This window comes from Cornus florida, unplaced genomic scaffold (assembly GCF_030987335.1).
Source record: "Cornus florida cultivar Cherokee Brave unplaced genomic scaffold, ASM3098733v1 CherokeeBrave_3.0.0_Hap2_Chr02, whole genome shotgun sequence".
NCBI lineage: Eukaryota > Viridiplantae > Streptophyta > Magnoliopsida > Cornales > Cornaceae > Cornus > Cornus florida.
In genome coordinates, this window is record NW_026775572.1 from 33,195,001 (window position 1) to 33,217,601 (window position 22,601).

The following is a 22,601-nucleotide window of genomic DNA, read 5'->3' on the forward strand; positions in this document are numbered from 1 at the left end:
TTTTTTAAGAAAGTTTGGATTTTCAATCCCAACTCTTGAAATGTATTATTTTTAAATGAATTTTGACAACCCAAACTAATTGAATATTTCAAAATAGTCAGTATTTTTACTTTTTATTTAAATTTTCTAATCATTTGGCTAAAATTTTTCTACAAAATTAAAACCCAAATCTATTCAAATTTAAGTTCTTCAGAGTTGTGTTTTCTTTTTAACATTTTCTCTTTCCAAATTGGCCAATTTTGAATTCTTTTTTTTTTTTTTTCCCCTTCTGAATTTACTTTATTTTGGACATTGAAATTTTGAGCATATTCTTGCTGAAAGGCAGTGGAAACTGGAGCATCAAGGAAAATGCTAGTTTTTATAAAGAGCATTTGTGTTATTTTAATTACAACTGATCCGATCACCTAATTCATAAATGGCGTGAGCTTTTAAGTTTTAGCAATGGCAACCAATGGATGGCACTTAAAAAAAAAAAGAAAAAAAAAAAGAAAAGAAAAAGTGAAGCATTTATTTTTTGCTGCTTAATTGTCAACACTGGTAGTTCCAAACTATTTTAATGCCAAATTTCATTTTTATCAAACGCCACCAAATAAAACAAATCTAAAATCAGTACTTATTAATGATATGGACAAAAAAATTCCCTTTTTTGTCACCATCTTTCTCAACCCTAAATCAAACCATTAACAAAGCCGCCAAAAGATAGAACTGATCCAATGTCCATTTCCTCATTATTCACACATTGCAACTGGCTTTTATATATTTTCCAAAATTAACTGTATATTGGTTGAAAACTGGAGGAAATCAACAAAATTTTTGCCACTTCAAATTAATTCTGAAATACACCTTAACAGTTTTGATCTTTGGAATTCAAATGAATTGATAAGCAAGGATAAGAAACAACCCATTGATTGCTAGAAAACATATATTGCAAAGGTGAAATAATTTAATTGCCGAGGTTTCATGATTGTTTTGAGAGTTTTGCAGCTAACCTTCCTCGAACTGTTCTAATATCCGGATTTTGTTTTCTTGATTTTCTTTTGCGTGGATTTCTTCCAGATCTCCTCCTTTCTAAGCGCTGACGACGTATCTCAGGATCAGCCCAGCCTTTTCCCCATTCTGAGAAAGTGGAAAAAGATTTGGGGGTTCTCATTGAAAGCAACATATCTGCTTCAGGGTACACATCGAATGATTGCTCCTCTCGGCAACTTAAAAGTTCCAACCCCAATTCTGTTGGCTCTGGAAATTTTATCTGAACACGAGTCTGCACAACGTAGTGAAGTTGTTATAATGAGACAAAAATCATAAAAATGAAAACAAGACAACTACATATACATGCAGTGAGAGAGAGAAGGAAAAAAAATTGCTCATGAAACAAGAAAACTAAGTCAGTGACATGCTAATTGATCCCAAAATACAAAAAATCTGTCCAACAATCCTTCTATTGTGGGGCACAATAAAATTCTCCAAATTCTGGAGAAATGTACTGGCAATTGTTCCAAATTGGTTAATTGTTTAATATATCTGAAAAATAAAAAATAAAAAAGATGCCCTTTATTAGCATTTTTGGTTTCCCAGACTCCCAAAGAACTTCCATCGCAGCACCATTGCAATAACAAAATCACACTAGCCATCAAACATTCTTACTCCTACACCTATGCAACTAAATTTAGGAAACTCGTATGCCACATTCACATTTACCCAACGGGCAAACTCATATTTGTTATAAACCAAGTGCACAAGCAGCACTACGTCCAGTATCAGGTTCTTTTGATCAAGCGGCAGGCTTAAAACTGTGAGCCTTTCTTTTAGTAAGTCCAAAGCTAGGATGGCCTTCTTGAAGTTAGTTCTTCTATAGCTATTTTTATATGTGGTGTTGCTTTAACCATTTACTGAAGCATTAAAGTGAGATTATGGTGACACACTTGTACATTTAAAAGTTTTCATTTCAAATAACTTCTGATGTATATGATTCTTTAGGTTGTAGACCCGGAGAACAATTTTCCTCAACCTGACCTATTTATGGCTCAAGTTGAGGAACCCTAAACTTCGGTTCGGTACAGGCCCGTCAACGAATGGATTCAAACCAAGATCATGGGGTGAACCTAATATCACCAATTAGGGAAGAAAAATCATCAGATCCGATTTGACAATTCACTGGATCAGAGTTAGTGCAGTGGGAATCCATATCTGTTAGTCATCGGGAATGGGGCCCAATAACCCAGTCCGATCGTTCACCACACACACACAGGTGTGACCGCAACTTGTAGAACCTCACCCCTTTCTAAATCTAATACTCTCTCTGTTATCTTTCCACAATTTCAGAATTCTCCCTCCCTCTCCAACCGCATGCTTTTATTGTCATATTATTCTTCTTTCTATCTCCTAAAATATGTTGGAATGATCTCATGAGTTCAAGAAACCCACTATTATTCTCAAGACAACTGAAGCAATAAATAAATAAATAATAAATAATAAGCTCAAGGCTATGCCACTACACATATATATAGCTTTTCAAAAACAAAGGAACAAACCAAATTACATGATTCTTTATACCCTTTTTGATCTTCTTGTTCTATTATTTCTAATTGGTTCATATTAAATAAATAGTATGAAAAGACTTGGTAAATATTCAATATTTTGATTTTTAAACAGTCACATGTGTTTGTATATCTTTCTTCATTGTGTGAATTTCTATAAAACATCCGTGTTCTTCCGCTCAAAGCTACTCCCTGTATTTGCACTTTGTGTCTAAGCTCCACAAGATGACTGCAATTTAGTGAGCCTTGTAGAACTTTAATAATTATGCTTACATTTGGACTGCCAGTAATATTTGTGCTTAACATGGTACTGAAGAAGCATGCAACGTTTAAACATGAACGATTTAACAGAACCAGTACTCGATACTGAATATACCAACTCTAAAATTGCTAACTATAACAAATAATAATAATAATAATAATAATAATAATAATAATAATAATAATAACAATAATAATTACAATTCTTGAGTTCATACCATGTCATCTCCCTCTCTGATGAACCCTTTATCTTCTAAAATCCGAGCAAGACCTCGCCACCATAGAAAATCGCTTGCTGAAAATTTTAGAAACTGGAAATTTCCACATGAAAAATCATCAGCAAGATCATGAAAATAGGAGTAATCAAAGACCAATAAGATAGAAACAGTAATATATAGATATATATTCTCCGGCAAGAGAACACAAATAAATTGAGTCCACCATTATTAGAAGCAATGCATTAGCATTGTAGCATGTCAATTATACCATCCACTAGCAATAAATAAATAAAAATAAATCCTTTTTCTTATATTTTGCTAATATCAAGTCCATTTCTTCCTCCAAATTGTTAGCTCGAGAATCACTATGCATACAGACAGCAATTATATTTATAAAGGAATCAAGGTTAATTAACATCAAGAGGCACCTCTGTTTCCAATGCAGGTTTGGGACTTTCCCCATTGAAACTAGAATGGGGGTAGTGTGGCCTGAACTGGCCAACCCACCAGTATTAGATAGCAAGTGATTTTGTTCTTAAACTCAATCAGCCTACATCCAACATTTATCTTTTCTTTTTGAGAGTAGCACTCGCTTTCAAATATGTTCAAGATTTTCTATTTCAAACTTCTGCAATGTTTTTTTTATCTTAATTTGAAAAGAACTGATTCAAATCAGAACAAGTTGAAGGGATGGGCCATAGTTGGACAGGGTCCTATCTGATACTAACTCATTCCATTTAGGCAACTCATTCCAATCCACATAACCATTTTACTCTATCTCAGGACTACAGTGCAATACTGAATAAAATCTTCATGGAGGCACGACTGAAACACTTTCTCCTCTAAATAACTCACTAGATGGAGTCACGGTGGAGATATTCTATCCTATAGAGACACAACCATCATTCCCCAAGGCTTGTGTATGAAAAGCAAAAAAAAAAATGTTTGATTGAGACATGCATAACTAGACAACCTTAGTGGAGGCATTATATAAATAGTTGCTCATCCAAAGATTTCACTTGATGGAGGCATGACTGAAATACTCCGTCCTCTAAAGACAAAATCATCATCCTCCAGGGGTAGTTTACAAATACACTCATACAACAACTTTAAATGTTGCACACGTTTTTTTTTTTTTTTTTTTTGGTGTGTGTGTGTGTGTAGGAGGAGGAGGAGGAGGAGGGGAAGGCAAGTATAAGTAGTAGTTTTTATCCAAGAGTTGTAGCCTAATGGTACTTCCTCACCTTGTAAAATGCCGGGGGTTCAAGTCCCCAAAGAGGCAAATTAAGTGTGTGAGTTTCAAATAGGAAAAGAAAAAGTTTTAAGTTTTAAAATCACCATAGACTATGAAGACATATCCTCGTCCAACAGAGATTTTAGTGAAGATGTTTGGAAAATAGAACTTCAATTTAAGAACTCCTCTCTCCTGTTCTTCTTAGACTCTTTTAGGAACTCAGAAATCAGAAGGTAAAAATGGATTCCTTTCGTTCTTGATCCATTCCATTTCTTTTTTTAGCATTCCTTTTCAAATTCCCTTTCCATTCTTTTTTTTTCAAATTCCCTTTCCATTCTTTTTCCGTTCCCCTTACTGTGTCTGAGACCAAATAAGATCTTAGGACTAGTTTTGATCCATAGATGGTGCATTCAATCTTTTCTGGAAAAAAAAATCAAATTTTGCATGTTCCCAGCCCGGATCCAATTGTTAGCCGAATCTAACAATACTTGTAGGCACCAAAATTTTGTACATGTAGAGAAAGAGGGCCTACATACGTAGTACAAATACATACACGAGAAACGATAACGACTGGACATGAATAAATTGAAACAACAAATCCAAACAAAAGTAAAACAAATAAAACTCTGAAGTGCACACATGCAAATATAAAATTATATATACACATATACACTATGTTACAAGTATTCAAGCAAATGTATTGGGTATGGGTATATGTTAAATGGTGGACCTCCCTAACTATCAAATGTTAGGACAAGAGAACTTGATTAGGCATGTGCCCAAGGGTTGGGTATGGGTACCAAATACGCCCTGCACATTTAATTATATTTTATTTATATTAAAGTGTAATGATGTTACTGGTATTCAAGAATATAGTAAATTAGAATTTAATAGGGTCAGTTTGGTACACTAATAAATGCGCGGGCTGTCAATAGTGAGAAGGCGCATTCAAATCTTGAAAGCAGTCATTTTGTGCAAATAATGCCAGAAGTCCAATCTACTCATTCTGACACCATTGATTAACGACCACACTGGGTAATTACTCTACTCAATAAGAATTTAACGTGGTGAGAGATACACAGAGAAAGTTTCAATATATCTTAGAAGTATAAATCTTTTTCTGCAATCAAAGTTTTAGCTCTTTCTTATTCCTGAATCACATGTACGTGTATTGAACACATCTTATATCCATAACCATATAGTGCCGTGTTGGTACTGGTACGTTGAGCGGAATTGGAGAATCTATGTGATACATATTATACTTCTTACTAAATATCTAGGTTCTTGTATTAGATATTGTAGAATTTTGAAATGCGACTCAAAAGATAGCATACGTGCTCTTATATATATATACACACACACACACATATATTACAACTATATTCTTTTCCGACACTATTAGTTCCATTTGCATGCTTAGCTTGTGTAGGCCAAAAGTTTCATGTGTTGTGGACTTTCTAAAATTATTAAATGTAATTCAAACTTATGGAGAAATTCAGGAATGAAAGAATACTTCTAAACTTATACAACACGTTATCTATATTTATTTTAAACCATCTACAACAATTCAGGGACATACCCAATCTAGCAAGAAGATTTAGGTGCATGCCTAATCTAACCATAACCCATGGAAGAGAGTGGAGCCAACCTGTGTTATGTATTGTTCAACATGAATATGCATCAATTTCCTCTTTGGAGTTGCGCATACATGAGGTGACTATTGAGTTTTTTTTAACTGTATGAACTTTTGTGTGAGTTAATTTCACTACATGAATGAATTTGTCTTTTTCAACAATAGATTTTATCATCCTCATCCTGTAAATATTTTTGTGCCCATAATTTTTCTACAACAGACGTGAATACAGAAGCCAATAAGATTTTGAAACTAAAGGTCAGTCAAAAAGCCCTCTGTCAAGTTGTTCACATAAATTTTGAAATTATCTCATTTTCTTTCATTTTCCATTAGCAGAGATTTTCAGCTCTGGGAAGGAGAAAGGGCTTTTCTGAGAATCTTAAAATATTGCCAACTGTCTACTAATTCCATATTAATCTCTGATGACAATAAAAATTAAATAAATAAAATAAAATAAACAAATAATCTAAACATATATGAGGCTCTGAGCTCTTGTTTTTTTTTTTTTTTTGTTTTTTTTGGATCAAAGGGTGGAATTGTAAATCATTAATGGAAATATTTTTTTTTGATAAGTGAATCATTAACGGAAATATTTGATTTTGTAGGTAGTTGAAAGTATAGAGTATACGGTTGTACGTTGGATATAGGGTCTTTTGTAATGCTGTGGATGCGCTAACCTCTTGAGCAAATCTTACTTGTCAAAAAAAAAAAGAGGAATGTATATAATAATCAAATCATTTTGTTTATCCTATTCTTCCCTCTTGCAATTTTTTCTTGTATATGATGTGCAAGTTCTTTTTTTCTTTTTTCCTGTAACTATATTATAATATTTCCATCCATGACTCAAGTATTTCATAATATTTTGATAGTCATAGTTTTGATATTGGATGCCACTTTACCCTCCTTAGGTAGTGATATATGAGGCCTCTTTTCCTGTTGATTTAGTCTCATTTTGTGCTCCTGAAGATCCCTAACCTTGCATCTATAATCCTGCTTTATGTCCTATTGGACAATTTCATTTCTTATGGCAAAAAGTCAATTTTGATATTTGAATCTACACATGTGCATATGCTTAGAGAAGAGAACATGCAGCAAATTGTTTTAACAAATCTTGGTATGAGAACTAAGGAGACAATCAAGTTGGAGTGCAATGATGAGATTCTGGGCATCTTTCACCGAGTTTGTTTTGATTAATTCTAGTTGATCAAAAAAACCTGGATAAGCAAGATTTTTAGTGACTTTTACTTCCACTTTATGGCATATCTGCAGGAATCGGAATCAAATTTGACATCATGATTTTTTCTAAAAATGCTAGTCAGACTGCTAGAAGCATTATTTGGAATGTTACTGATATCTTAGGAGGCAATTTGCAGGAGGTCCTGGAACTCTTGGGAAGCTGACGTGTTGCATTGCTGCTGTAATTGGTGATGCTGGTTGGTTGTTTGGAGCTCTGCTCCCTTTGTTTGGTGGAGACATTTTCCTTTTGCTGCTTTATTTGATTTGTTGTTTATTTCTGGAGTTTGGTGGAAATGGTTTTTACATTCTGTTCTTTGTGATGGTGGCTTTTGTTCTTTGGTTGTAAGTTTTCTTGGTTGTTAATAAAATGAGGCTTAGGAAAAAAGAAAAGAAAAAAAAAAAAGAAACTTGATAAATGCAAACAAATGCCTGCACACCCACACCTATATACACATAGTGGCTATACATACATAAACACCAACTGCCCTACATGCAGGCACACATGCATACACACATACATGTAGATAGATGACAGACTATAGACAGAGATACACAAATGAGAGAGAGTTGTTAATTAGATCCAAGGAATACCTGTTCCCTTATTTTGCTAACAAACATTCGAATATTTGGTTTCTCCATGAATCTCTCTCGTTTATTACCATTACGGGTTAAAATGTCATTTGATCCATCTGCAAAACTGCTTTGTGCCTGAAATTCAACAAGCACCTATGGTTTTAAATGATGCACCTAACATCCATTGCTTCTTTATTAGAAGCTGAAACTTCATTAGGACAACAAACAAATGGAATTAAAAGGAGGGAAGTGTTCTTTTGTAATGAATACATTCATGTCTAAATCACATTGGGATTTCTTAACAATCTATCAGAATCCTGCAAACTTCGATTAACTGCTTTCACAAGCTTGTTGACATTCTAGTTCTCTGCTCTTTTTTAAACTTTAAACCGTACAAACAATACATGAATGCTTAATGCTTAATGCTTCTGCTTCTTTATTTTTTTAAAAAAATAAATAATAATTAAATAAATAATAAGAAACTAACAGGATTAAACATACAATATTGCTTCCAAATTTTCCTGGCATTACAGTTTTTCGCCTTTACTTGTATGCAAAAATGGCTGACACTTTCACTTCACATTTTCCTCAAAACCATTGATCAAATATGAAGTATGATGAATTATACTGACCAACCTTGGGGTTCCTAGAAATGCAAACGACTTTCATGAACTAGTAAATTCACGACGACTCCCTTTCAGGAAAACATCACTACCACAAATCTCTCCTCCATTAGTTGCTCATCAAATTCAATAACAGAAAAAGCCTCAATCACCATATTTTGTATTTGAAATAATGCTTTACTTTTATTTTGGTTGGTAAAGAAACTGCTATGAAAATGGCTCAATCACCATATTTTGTATTTGAAATAATGCGGTACTTTTATTTTGGTTGGTAAAGAAACTGCTATGAACTTATTTTCTTTTGCTTCTGTTCAGCGACTGAAGCAAACAAGACAGGTTTTTCTTTTTTTCTTTTTCTGAAAAGCAGAGTAGAGGTTCATGATATTGACAATAAACTGAGAGGTCAAAGTAACTTCGCTAAGTTAGGTGAAAATCTGTAGTAGTAAGAAATCTCAGGAGATGTAAGAATAAGAAGTTCACTAAAAGAGTGATAAATAAATGTAAGTACAAAGATATAGCTCCAAAAGGAAAAGGTTATAATTGTCAGTATCAACTAGTTCACACCCAAGGAAAACAAATAATAGATGGCATTAGTCAGCCTTAATGCTAAATACATACAAACAACAATTAATTGCTAAATTGAAAAGGAAAAAAAATGACACATCTGATAATAAAATTAAGCGCAAAACAAGAAAAATAAATATAAAAAATGCAGACAAATGAGATGTCGATGTTACTCACATAATGAGTGGCCACAACTTGCATGAAAATATCTACCTCAGCCTTTAAATTCTGCTTTTCAGGAGGTCCATTCACACAGATATCACACCTGCATGTCATCCAAAAAGAAGAAATTGAGAAGGAATATAACAAGATGAAGAAGAAGCTTTAGTTGTAGATACTCGTAAAAATAACGTTCCAGAAATCATGAGTGGTCATGCATGTTAGAAACGACAGCTGTAGTCATGATAAATTATATGCTACATTGTACACAAAATATCAAAGTGTTCCACTAAAGCCTGCAAAAGTTGTGGTTTACTGAAAATGGTATTTTGGAAGAATTAGGAATTCTGTTGTTACGCCTATGGGACATATAGGACTTATCTGATAACAGACATGCTCGGATCTTTCATAAGATTTCCTAGACACGCAACAAAAAAGACAACTAGCAAGCAAAGAGATTGAATATCACATGAAGCCCAATGTTAGTCCTTTAATCAACAATTTCAAGCATTTTAAGTGGAACCCACTATTGCAAAGCGAAATACTTGAAATCATCAATACATACAGTTTTTCCCAAAAGAGTACACTCTTCATGGAAAGAAGCCTATCACAGAAGCTAATAAAGCACACCTGAAAGTAAAATAATAATGACATACAAGAGACACTTCTCATAGCTAAACTGCTCTCCAAAGTACTCCACAAGAATTTTGGCTCGACAACTTGAAGTAGCCATTCCATATCTGCAAAGAACCAAAGGAAATGTAAATTGACATTTGTGAGACATCGTTGTGAAGGATATGAGACTTTGCAAAAATAATTCTACTCAACCTGTAGCAATCAGATAACATCTTGTAAGCTTGTTTTGTCTGATCTTCACTTCTTTTACTTGGCAAAAGTGTCGGAGTTCTTGATATGTTTGCATATAATACTGCTTGAAAAAATAAATCAGATTTAAGAAATATGCAGCGCCTTGTCTATATTTTCAGAGTTGGCAATGTGCAACAAAATAAATAAAACATTTCCCGGAAAACAAAGCCTGAGGGAAGATTTCTGAGTTATAGGTTTTAAAGAAAGATATATTATGGGATATGTTGGCGGCTACTGCCAACAATATCAATTCATAGATGGTTGTGTCAGGGCCGGCTCAATATAATTTGAGGCCTTAGGCAAAAAACCTAAAATTGGCCTTTTAATATTTAATATATTAATATCAAATAATAGTTAATAATTTTTATCTAAAAATTCCGAACCCATTTTAATCTTTAATTTTTAATTTTTTATTCTTTTTGTAGCTTCCAGTGAAGTTATGGCAAACTACTTTTTTTTTTAGCAGCTTGAAAACAAAATATTAACTTCAAATCTTTTAGAGTGTTATGTTGAGGGGCACACAAAGTGAAAGTTTGAAACGAAACAATTATAGAAGAGTCCAAAAATACCAAGAAAGTGAGATAGAGAGGATTTTAGTTCATATGGAGAGACTATAATTTAATTCGGGGGGAAAAACGTGATGAGAGGTAAGAACACCAAAAAAAAAAGGGGGGGGGGGGGGGGGGGGGGGGGGGGGTTTAAATAGAAAAGGTAAGAAAGTGGAAAAAGACTAGGAGTAGATTAAAAGTTTTATCATTTTTCAATAGTTATTGTTTAAATAGGAATGAATATAGGTTAAATTATTTTATCGGGGCCACTATTAATACATGATAGGGCCTAACAATATAAGATGAATTAAATTTTTAGGGGCCCACTATTAATGCATACTATTGGCTGGGATCTTAGGCGACCGCCTGAGTCACCTAAGACTCCAGCCAGCCCTGGGTTGTTTTGCTTATCAAAATTGAAATATATTTAACATAAAATAGAAGTGCACAAGAAAGAAAAATTAAAATTGCACCCACCGCAATCTGCTAATTTCCCATCCCTTCCAGCTCGACCTGCTTCTTGGTAATATGCTTCCAAACTCTCCAATAAAATTAAATAGTATGAGAAGCTTCAACATCATAAAAATGAAAAGAAGTACCTAGAAATAGATGTTCTGGGTATATCAAGATGCAAAGTTAGATAAACGATGACGGCTGTAGCATAGTGGTATCTCCACTACCTTCTTAAGTGGAAGTTCTAGGGTTCAAGTCTCATTAGGACAAAAGTGGATGCATGAGTTACAAATAGGGGGAAAAAAGTTACATAAACAAGATAAATGATGGCAAACATGACAAACGTGATTCTTAACACTCTCAGAAAGTGTTTGTTGCAGAAGCCACAATCAACATCAAGGAAAAAAAATCAAAAACATTGCACAGTTTTTATGACAAAATAGCCATAAGTTGATTAAGATAACTAAGAAACTTTAAAACATAAGGCCAAGATGTCAAATCCAATATATACCTGAGGCCAGCCATAATGTATAATTCTTCGGACATTTAACTTGTCAATCCCCATACCAAAAGCAATTGTTGCAACAACAATCTGGAGGTTAGGAAAAGAATACTTAGAGTCATAATCCAAAATGGTCTTTAATATAGACATACTAACTTGTAAAATGTAAGTTAGAGAATTTAAAGCATGGAGAAATTGTCTTTCGTGCAACAGTGAAGAATGAAAAGTATGAACAAATTAGTTTCCATGAAACAATTTAAAATGGAATGTCACATCCTGCCATATCATCTCCTTGTCAGATTTGGCCTTATGCTCAAGTTATTTCCAGTTTATATATATGACTACCAAAAATCAACCAAACCTAACACCATACCAATCTGCAATTCTGATCACATACTTCCACAAATCGTACACTTTTTGCCCAAAACACTAAATTTCACAACCCAAAAAAAAATTATCCTAATTATTTCCTTAGTTTTTTTTTTGAAAAAGATTAGAAATCCAATCAAGTAGAGAGTTTCTGAGGAGAAGATAAAACAAAAAAGAAAATTATGTGAGATCAAAAGTTCAATGTATAGAGGGCAATCTTAACTCCACACTTTTTACATGATGAATTCCGAATAAGAAATATGCAATAATAACTGAAAGAGAACTGCTTTCTAGAAACAATATAGGTCATTAATCTACTGTTGGTATAATTAAATCACTTGTCAAACCTATTTCACCATAAACTTATCCCTACTTTTTTTATTAATGGTGCTAAGAAATGGACCCTTTGACCCCACCTGTTCTTTTTAGATGCCATGATCTACATAAACTTATCCCTACTTTTTTATTAATGGAGCTAAGAAACGGACCTTTTGACCCCACCTCTTCTTTTTAGATGTCATGCTAACACTTCTACTACTATGCTACAATGGATTTTGGCAACATGAAGTTTACCCCTATTGTACCACGTTAGAGAGAATGTAACATATCATATTCCCATTTTGAATTGCACAACAATTGTAACAACCCACTCCACCACATCGTATGATATTATCCGCTTTGGGCCCGAGCCCACACGGTTTTACTCTTGGGTTTTACCCCAAATGGACTCGTACCAATTGAAGTGTACAAATCCTAAATATATGGCATTTCCCCTTTCTACAGCCAAGCGATATGGGATTGTGCACCAATAACTCACCCAGTGTGGTAGCCTACCAGTGCCTCTTGCAACCGCTCACGGCACACACGCCCACAAGGTCGCCACAATCACCCCCCCATATCGCACAATCACCCCCCCATTAGAGAGAATGTAACATATCATATTCCCATTTTGAATTGCACAACAATTGTGACAATCCACTCCACCACATCGTATGATATTATCCGCTTTGGGCCCGAGCCCACACGGTTTTACTCTTGGGTTTTACCCCAAATGGACTCGTACCAATTGAAGTGTACAAATCCTACATATATGGCATTTCCCCTTTCTACAGCCAAGCGATATGGGATTGTGCACCAATAACTCACCCAGTATGGTAGCCTACCAGTGCCTCTTGCAACCGCCCACGGCACACCCGCCCACAAGGTCGCCATAATCACCCCCCCCCCCCTAGGGCCCAACGTCCTTGTTGGTCACACTTCTGGCTGGGTCAGGCTCTGATACCATTAGTAACGACCCACTCCACCACATTATATGATATAATCTACTTTGGACTCGAGCCCGCACAGTTTTTCTCTTGAGTTTTACCCCACACTCATACCTACTTAGAGTGTACAGATCCTACATATATAGCACTTTCCCTTTCCACACCCAGGCAATGTGGGATTGTGCACCTGTAACTCGCCCAGTGTGATAGCCTGTCAGTGCCTCTTGCACCCGCCCACAAGGTCGCCACAATAATCCCCATTCTAAGTAATCATGTGACAACCAGTGTTAAGTTTAAGCCACCCATTTCTCACCAAATCTTACATCTTAGAGATTTTTGTTCTGACTTCACAAAGGCCCAATTAGTGTGAGTCCAAAACTGGGGCTATTTGATACAGTTGATATATCTATAGACATAACCAATGGGCCAGTGGCCTAGCGGTATCAGCCTCTTACTTCCCAAAGGGAGGTCAGGGTTCAAGTCTCAGAAGAGACGTGTGTGTGTGAGTACCAACTAGGAAAAATATATATGTATACCTATAGACATAAATAATTGGTTATAGCCCGAAGGAGCAACCATTGTATATAATACTAGGCCTTTGCCCTCATTAACAAATGCACACTTCACCTTTTCTTTTTGGTAACGAGGAACTGTTGCAAGTTGCAACCAGGTGCTCTTTGTACTCATGGCTACAACGTAAATCCCAGATATCCACAATCACCCGCAAACTATGGATATCATTTCATCTACCGTTCTCTGTGTTAAACAAACCATTCTCTTTATCATGCTTTTTTGAACAAAAATTCTGTAAAACCATTTATTCATGGAACTTTATATTAAAGAGTGCTTATAACTCTCATTACTGATATGGGAACAAGGAAACAGTTGAAACAACTTGTGGAGTTGAAAATAACTAACATAGCTAATGATCAATTCCCCATAGGTTCACCTGTAGGAGTATCACATGCACTTTCTTTTCTTGTGTCTTGTTTCCTTTTGATGAATCTATGTACACTGCTTTTAATATTATGAGTACAAATGATAACAGAGTTCATGCATATCAATAGCACCTTAATCCACCCTCAAGGGTGTATTATTGATAGAACAATAGATGCAGCATAGTTTAGTAACTTTTAGACACTAACTAATGATTGAAGAAGACAATCTAGAACATGTCTCCTGGATCTATCCAGAAGTTTCATAGTCCATACCTGTAACGCATTTTCATGGAATTCCTTGTGCACCTGCCTCAGATGTGATTTTGGAAGCTGCAAAGAAAATAAATAAAACCATAAAATAGTCGCAATCAAACAGAAAAAAGGGACTTTCAATGAAGCAGTGTAGTAAAGATTATATCTTTGGGACTCTTACGCAACACTTTGACAATATTATTAGTGATAAAAACAACTAGCACGCAGAGGTTGAGAAAACATAAAACATTGATACTTTATTTTCTCGTGAATCCAACTTCCATATCTTTTGATGTTTCTGCACCCTAAAGAGCCATGCAACCAACCAATTCTCCAAAGTTAACAACGGATCCACATGATAGAAATCGCTTCCAATGTCATCAGATATGACTTATGAAGAATTATAGATTTTGTTAGTTATGAATGGTAGAAACTATAATAAGATTAAAAGGTTAAATTAAGAGAGTTAATTCTTGTATCAAACTAAAGCATCATATGCCCACCAAATTTATCAAATGTAATTTTAACAAATAAAAATAAAAAGAAAGAAATGAAAGAGAACTACCTTTGCATTATAAGCAGCTGCCTTTACACCAAACCGACAAAGAAACTTTGCTATGTTTAATGTTTCTTTTCTTGTAGGTACATATATAATTGTACATCCTTGTCCCAAAGGCACTTGCAGAAGTTTTAGTCTTTCTTCCGGTATGTTCAGTAAATCATTGTTCTCGGATGACCCACAAAAATTCCAGTCCTTGGCAGGTAATTGCCCACAAAATTCACCACAGGGAACTGCAGCAATGTGTATGATGCAATGGTTTCACATTAACAAGGAAAAGAAAAATAAATCAATAATATATAGGTAATACTAGAATTCACCCCGTTCGGTTGGGATTAAAGAAGAATAAACAATTAAATATAAAATATATATATATATATATATATATATATATATATATATATATATATATTCATTTTTCCTTGCTTGGTGATTTAAAGAAGAGAATATCTCTCAGGCCCATAAGACATATCACCACAAAAGTGAGGTGGTTTGGGGGATATCTAGAGAAGTGGAAATTTTAATCCAAGGTGTATATATATATATACCTATGTAGACACACAACAATCATCTATTGACCAGAATCTATTAAATTCATAAAGCAAGCATAACTATCAAACTTTTTTTTGCTTATCCCCATCTAAATTTTATGTGCAATACTACTTCCCTACGCATAAATAAAAAGGAGAATTTTTTTCAAAGCCTTCCCCTCCTTTTCTCTTCTCCTCTATTTACTTTCTCTCCTCTTTTTTTCAATTGAGGATTCAGATAATGCAATGATGATAAAATTCATAAAATGATGGTATGATTTGCATTTGTGATTTGCAATCAAATCCTAGCTTAAAGATGAAAGTATATGCATGACTGATGAACACAAGTTGTAACAGCAGAATAATATATTAGAGACCATGAAAGAATGGTACCATCCAAATCATCTACACCCTGGAAGAGGTCGCATTCATCTTCTAGATATTCCACAGACATTTCCTTCTCCTTTGAAGAAGTAGAACAACTTCCCTTTCTAAAACTTACTTCATCATCACTTCCAAAAGACGGATCATTTTCAATACTATCCCCATGATCTGCCTCATAAATGCTACCATACAGATTGCTAGTCGAATTATCAGAAGCATCTCCTTGATCTTGTGAGATCATATTCTGTTTCTTCTTATAAGACTTTTCCTTCCTGGTGTATACATCTATCAATTCACAAAAATCCTTCTCATAAGAAGATGGAGAAGATGTTCTACTATGCTTTACCTGCAATCAGAAAATGAATAGCAGAGATTATCATAGAGATAAATACAAATGCACCTTCACACAATAAAGCGATTCAGAAAATAACAAGCACTTGAATTTAAATTCGAGAATACCAACAAAGGATTCAGGAAAGATACATCAGGTGTTACTTTTAATTCTTTTTAATGCATAGAAACTTCAATTAACGAATGTGTGCACAAGTGCACAAAAACATGCACATGCATGCAAGCAAACAAAGAAAATTTAGCAAACAAATATATCCTAGAAACCATACTGAGGAAGAAAGAACTCACTGAAAACCGAAGATTTGGCCGGAAAAATGAAGTAAGCACAATCTTTGTTTCCTTTGACATGCACAATGACTTCAAAATGTCTCCTCGAACATTAACAGTAGCAGTAGCAGTCAGTGCCATCAATGGTATGTCAAATTTTAAGAATTTCAAATTGTCAGCTCTGAAGCTCTCCCTCAATACAGACATTCGCCTAAAATGTGCAAGAAAATACTAGTCAATGAATCATGATAACTTTACTTATGAAATCCAAAATCTTGGGGGGGAGGGGGGGGAGGTTCTGTTTTTGAGTGTGGCACGCGCGCGAGAGAGAGAGAGAGAGAGAGAGAGAGAGAGAGAGAGAGATCACAAGAATCTTGCCAGAATAATATATATACAAATTCTGTCAGGGGAACAATGTGCAGAAGTTTGAACTGCAGAATAATGTGCCAGAATAATATATATAGTTCAGAAGTGAAATCAATCAGTGGTACAGTTGTAAAAATATAATAGATGAAAATAAACTAAAACAGTAAGTTGCATTGAACTAATGATTCTCTGGTTGTGTGTATTAAGTATTTAAGCTGCACATTTTCTAAGTTGGATCATTATGAGCAAGTTGGAGCAACACCAACTAAACTAACTATGCGCCATCTTCAGATTCTTGTCTATCTTAACTAACTATGCAACTGTATGCATGTTATACAAAGATCTAATCACAGTTATACCAATGCTAGCAATCTGGATGAGGAAAATCAGCTGATGTATTTAAGAGGAGGGAGGAAGAACAACCAAGTGGATTAGAATGGAGATATAAACCTGTAGTCAGGTCGGAAATCATGACCCCACTTTGAAACGCAATGAACTTCATCAATTGCAAATAGTGCAATTCCGCGGCTTTCTGCAAGGCTCTGAAGTGGTTTTATCAGTCTGCAAGAAGAAATGACTTAAATTGAGCATATGTTTGTGTGTGTATAAACTTCACAGGCACTCTCTCTAAAGCACTTGTCGAATGATAATGATAAATCTCTTACCTTAAAATTGTCTCTGGGCAGACATAAATAATTCCATACATGCCTCTCATTGCTTTCTGCTCAACACTACTGTCAGTTTGTCCAGATCCAAGAAAGCAGGCTGACACCCCATGTTTTGCCAGCTTTAAGCATTGATCATGCATCAAACTTATCAAGGGTGAAACCACAACCACAACCTTCCCCGTTAGCAATGCTGGAATCTGAAAACACAAAGATTTCCCTACAAAAGGTAATTTTTTATAAGACCATTACCCACAAGTGCACTTATATGAATGATAGAATACATAGAAATAAGCTCAGAATGCATTACCAGACCCTGTTGCGGCAAGAACAAGACAGTCCTGGTGAGCTAACCAAGCAGCCAGGGCTTCCTTTTGGAAACTCTTCAGAGATGAATATCCAAAATGCTTGTGCAACAGACCATTGACTTTCTGCTCCCAGTCTGGTCCAATGTCCAATTCTTTATTCCAGTAAGATGGAAGCATGGGCATTTGTGCAGTGGGTTTTCGATTAGAATCCAAAACAGGAAGAGTTTCATTTGGTCCTTCCACAAACTTGGGTGAGACCTCTGATCCAGAGACCAATACATCGGGTTTGACACTGGTCCTGCTTCGTTTTGGTCTAGCTGCTGGTTTGAGATGTTCCATTATGCTCAATTGTCGCAAAGAACCTGGTGATGACATGGTTTTTCTGCCCAGTGCTTTCTTGTTGCTAGTTGAACATTTAAAACTACTTGATGCGTGCTTACTTTTCCTGTGGGAACCATTTAAAATAAACTCAACTGCATCATTCAACTTTGGACCCACGGCTTCTATCGCTTCGGTAACATCAGAAAACTCAAATCCCATTCCAATCAACTCTGCAATGACTTCATCAGAAGACATGTCGTTGCCGTCCGTGTTCTGAGAACTGTTGGAAAAATAATATTCATGAATCTATTAGTTGTAGCTACAACAGAAAGCACAGTTAACAGGGGTTTCAACTTGAGACTCAGCCAGCACACTTAAACTATTGACACGGTCTCTGCTAATAAGAAAGTTAAATTTCAAACTAATATTTTACATTATCTTGGGAAGCAGAAAATGGTAACTTTAGAGGCTCAATGTATTGTGATTGGGTGTTGTTGGACTCTGCATGCATGTTGGGTTCTGTTTTTGCAGTTGGAGGTATCAAGGACCAGTTGCACTAGGGTCACCAACAATCAATTGAAGAAACGACACAATCTGAGAAAGCAAGATTACTCATATGTTTGACAGCTCGCGGCGCCGTGGAAGGTGAACAACCAGTCTCTCTCTCCCCTTCAGTCACTGATACTCTCAAAGAATATAAAAGATCAATCGCTTTTAAGGCTCGGATAGATCGCACTTGTATAGAATCGATTTTCTAACGCGTTTCTTATTCTAAATAGGAGTTCTGTTGCTACAAAAAGACTTGTAGAGTAGTCTGTTGTCAAAACAATGTGATTGGGTACGAAGTTGAGGGAGTCATTGTAAGAGTTTGAGAGTAAGGTTTAAATGAGCTAAATGCTCTTTTGAACCTTCTTTGATTTCATAATTAGTGGATTTTGATCCCCTCCCTCCATGAATCTGGCATCTGTGGAACCACATTAAATATGTGTTCTCTCACTTGTTTGCAAATCATCTTTACTTTAATTGCAAAATTGTGAAGGTTGTGTGTATGGTGCACATATATAAAACGAACCAGTGGTATCAAAGTCATGTTGTTGGTTTTAGATAAGTAATCGCAAAGGGCAATTACAAAATACAAGGTTAATCAACTCACACACTAAAACTACAAGGAAGAACAAAGATACCTGAGAAGATAAGTGAACAAAATTAGTAGCAATTGGACAAGAAAGCCGCCAATGCCATTCAACTCAATCTTTAAAATGAGATCACATATAACATGATCAGCAGAGATACCGCATTAGAGATTTGAAAGAAACCAAAAAGCTTGTACATATTGAAGTCCTTGACAAACAAGCTTTATGAAGCATGGCCTTCATATGGAAAAGAATATGATTTCCTTGAAGCATCTCAACGTGTGTAATGACCGAAACAGTTAGTTGCTGACTTTTAAATCAAAAATAGACACAAAACGAAACCTTACTTCCATAGACTTCATTGTTCCAATCCTATGGCAACTTAGTGGCATTTTGTTATTCATCAAGGACAACCACATGGGCTGACCCCATTGGCCCATTTGCATGGGACAAAGGCAAGGAGGATGATGATGATGATGATTAAGGACAATCACATGTTGACTATGGTCATTGCAGCCATCCTGACAATTAGAAGCGAACCTATTGGGATAAAGTCACAAGATGGCGGATTATTGGAAAAGTGAAACCGAATCGAGGTATATATACAAGCAGAATAACAAGATAACCAATTGTATGAAATCACAGTGAAGTGCTGCCCCTGCAACAAGGAAGGTTATATCAAAAAGATTGTAGAACTCCAAGAGAGGATTGGAGGAAGAGGAAAACAAGGAAGATCCACAAACTCAGCGAGTGATGGTTGTCGTCTGCTGAGAACACAAAATGTGAAGAAGAACTACTTGGAGTCTCCTCATGTACAAGAAGTCGCAGATTCTTGAATTCTGGATATGAGTTGCTCCTATCAGATATGTCTAAATTAATATTGGGTTTGATATGTAGCAAACATGCAACAGTGGAGCTATTCTAATCGAAAAATATGCCGCCTGTAAGGCCACTAGAACATGCACAATTAAGATTGGGATGTTTGAAAGAGTGATAAGAACTATAGGAGAAGTCATATATGTTCCTGACTTGCAGGAAAAAAAAATTTTGATTATGTTGGTCATGCTTAACACTCTCTCAGTTGTTACCAACAAAAAAATATACATATATAAAAAAGCCTATATTGGCATAAAAGACTAGAAGGTTGGGGATCTATACAAGCCGGACGAAATTGAGTAACTGTGACTACCGAAGCAAAATATAGCAGAGATTTGATATATCTATATAAACAAGAGAGAGAGAGAGTCAAGGAAAATAGGGTTTCATAAGATCCCATGAGCCTATCAGCTCAAATGCTAGATCATTCAATGAATCACATTGCCCTAAATTTGGCAGCATATATAAAACTGAGGAAATTGTGAGCAAATAAAAATTACAACCAGTATGCTTTATCTGTTTCGTTCCAGGTAAAAGCTTGGCTATGATCACTGATCAGAATGTATTTATTTTGCTACTCGGAGAGAAAAATCAAATCATACTGTTGAAAGCAAAAATGAATACTTGCAAACTGCCAAAAACAAACAATTACATAAATCAAAGCGGAAAAGGGTTGCGAGTGCATTGAAAAGATCAGTATTATTCAATAAATCAAAATTAGCGAGCAGGAAAAAAATATATATATACTGTAATTACAATCAACAGGTTGATATGTTCAGAGAAGGTTGAATGAGAAAGTGATTGGGGATAATGGGATAAGTTTACCTGTGGCGAATGTTCAGCTGAAAGAGAGGGAATTGGAAACCCTAGGACGAAGAGGACGCTGCGTCATTGTCTCTGAAATCTTCGGTGAACGCGCCAAACTGGAATTAGGGGAGGGCTTTCAGGAGAAGCAGAAGACGACGTCGTAGGAGTATGGTCGTCAGTGTAGTATGATCTGCCGGGAAACAGGACGGCGCCGTTTTAAACTATTATGCTTTTCTCTGCTATCGCTGCAATGTAAAAGTAGCATGAGTGAATTAAAAGATCCATCATTCATTTTCTTAATAAAAAATGGTAAATTATAATTTGGTATCATTTCTTAATATAAAATGGGTAAATCGTAATTTGGTCCAATAGATTGAACTACAACCCAATTACCCATGTTTCATACCCACAAATAAGAGCAAGTCTATCAAAAGAAAATTTAATGTTTAAAGTGAGTTTTTTTTTTTCATAATTCACCCTTGGACACATGCAATTATTCATATTTCATATTAACAACTATTCAGAAACAAAAAAAAAAATTCAATGGGAGTGACTCTAAAAATTTTTGAATTTTAAGTAAGTCTATACCCTCATAGTTGTTTTGCTCTAATTTTTTTCATTTTTGTGCCAACAAATATTACTAAAGTTCACTACATTCATGTAAAATCTTTAAATTTTTAAATGAATGATATTAACTAAACTAAAAAATCAAGTGCACTCAACAATTTGATGCACACGTGAGGTAGAAATTACCCCACATGCATTGAGGTTCGTTCTTTGCCCAGTAAGTTTGTTATGTCTAAAAATGAGTGTCTTTACTTTTTAAAATTATAAAATTCTTAAGAACCATGCTATACATTAACTTTATACGAGACTGTGCAAACTCAGTTGTTTAATGCAAATTCACAACGAAATTCACTAATACCCACTAGACTAAAAAAAATTGATGCACTAAACAATTCAATGCACATAGCAATGAGGTGCACTATTTGCCTGTGAGGTGCACTGTCTCAAAAAAAAAGTGTCTCCATTCTTTTAAATTATAAATTCTTTAATCGTGACAACCAAAACTGTGCAAACTCATTCACTAGATTTTGTGAGTACCACGTAAATATAATTGATGACGATATAGTTAATATCATGCATTCGCAACTGCAGTTAGATTTTGTGAGTTCCACATAGATATATTTGATTATTGTGTCCACTTAAATATAGTTGATACAACTGCACTTAGTATTTCCCATTTTTTAATAAAAATACATATTCTTGGTGGAATAATCCCCTTAATATTAAAAATTTGTAAACAACCGAATTATGAATTTTAACTTCTTTCTTTTTTTCTTCCTCTGCATCTTGCATTGTCACTAAAGATTATAAAATAATATGTTATCATTCTCTTTTTAATCTTTATAATTAAAGCCAAGGAAAAAAAAAAAGTGGGATTAGATCCAAACTTCCAAAAAATAGAAGAAGAAGAAGAAGAAGAAAGAGATGAAAGAAGAAAAAAAATTTACTCCGTAATAAAAATGAATGACTTATATAATTTAAAAGAGTATGATAAAGTACATTTGTTTAGAGAAAAATAAATCTAAAATTATGGTGAACTTTGAAAATAGTGAAATTTAAAACTTACCTTGTGTTGTGTTTGGAAGTACTGAATCTTAAATTTAGAATTAGAAAAAATTCAGTTTAAAGTTTGAACTAAAAAATTTTTCTAATTCCAAATCAAAAGCATCAATTCAGCATTTATATACTCATTGGTAAATTTTGACATTTTATTATTATTATTATTTAGGGTAAAG

The 22,601-nt window shown here is 34.8% G+C and overlaps 1 protein-coding gene across 1 annotated transcript; it reads right to left on the bottom strand.

The window, feature by feature from the left end:
• Window positions 1-798: 798 nt before the first annotated feature.
• On the bottom strand, window positions 799-21,048 carry LOC132294601 (ATP-dependent DNA helicase Q-like SIM). Its single transcript, XM_059792508.1, has 16 exons — window positions 20,818-21,048; window positions 17,665-18,263; window positions 17,355-17,574; window positions 17,140-17,250; window positions 16,345-16,534; window positions 15,715-16,051; window positions 14,798-15,024; window positions 14,254-14,310; window positions 11,418-11,498; window positions 10,931-10,994; window positions 9,867-9,966; window positions 9,695-9,778; window positions 9,057-9,144; window positions 7,711-7,827; window positions 3,017-3,109; window positions 799-1,261 (listed from the first exon to the last, which is right to left on the bottom strand). Exons 2-16 carry the CDS (start codon window positions 18,236-18,238, stop codon window positions 959-961), a joined length of 2,646 nt encoding a protein of 881 aa, XP_059648491.1. The 5' UTR covers window positions 18,239-18,263; window positions 20,818-21,048; the 3' UTR covers window positions 799-958.
• Window positions 21,049-22,601: the final 1,553 nt, after the last annotated feature.

What these genes read in the sequence shown, in the direction of transcription:
- LOC132294601 (XM_059792508.1), bottom strand. Translation starts at nt 18,238, where the DNA reads ATGTCTTCTGATGAAGTCATTGCAGAGTTGATTGGAATGGGATTTGAG. An exon ending in GGCCAAATCTTCGGTTTTCA is followed by an intron (nt 16,052 to 16,344) that starts GTGAGTTCTTTC and finishes TTCTGATTGCAG; the next exon opens with GTAAAGCATAGTAGAACATC. An exon ending in TACATTATGGCTGGCCTCAG is followed by an intron (nt 10,995 to 11,417) that starts GTATATATTGGA and finishes ATTTTATTGGAG; the next exon opens with AGTTTGGAAGCATATTACCA.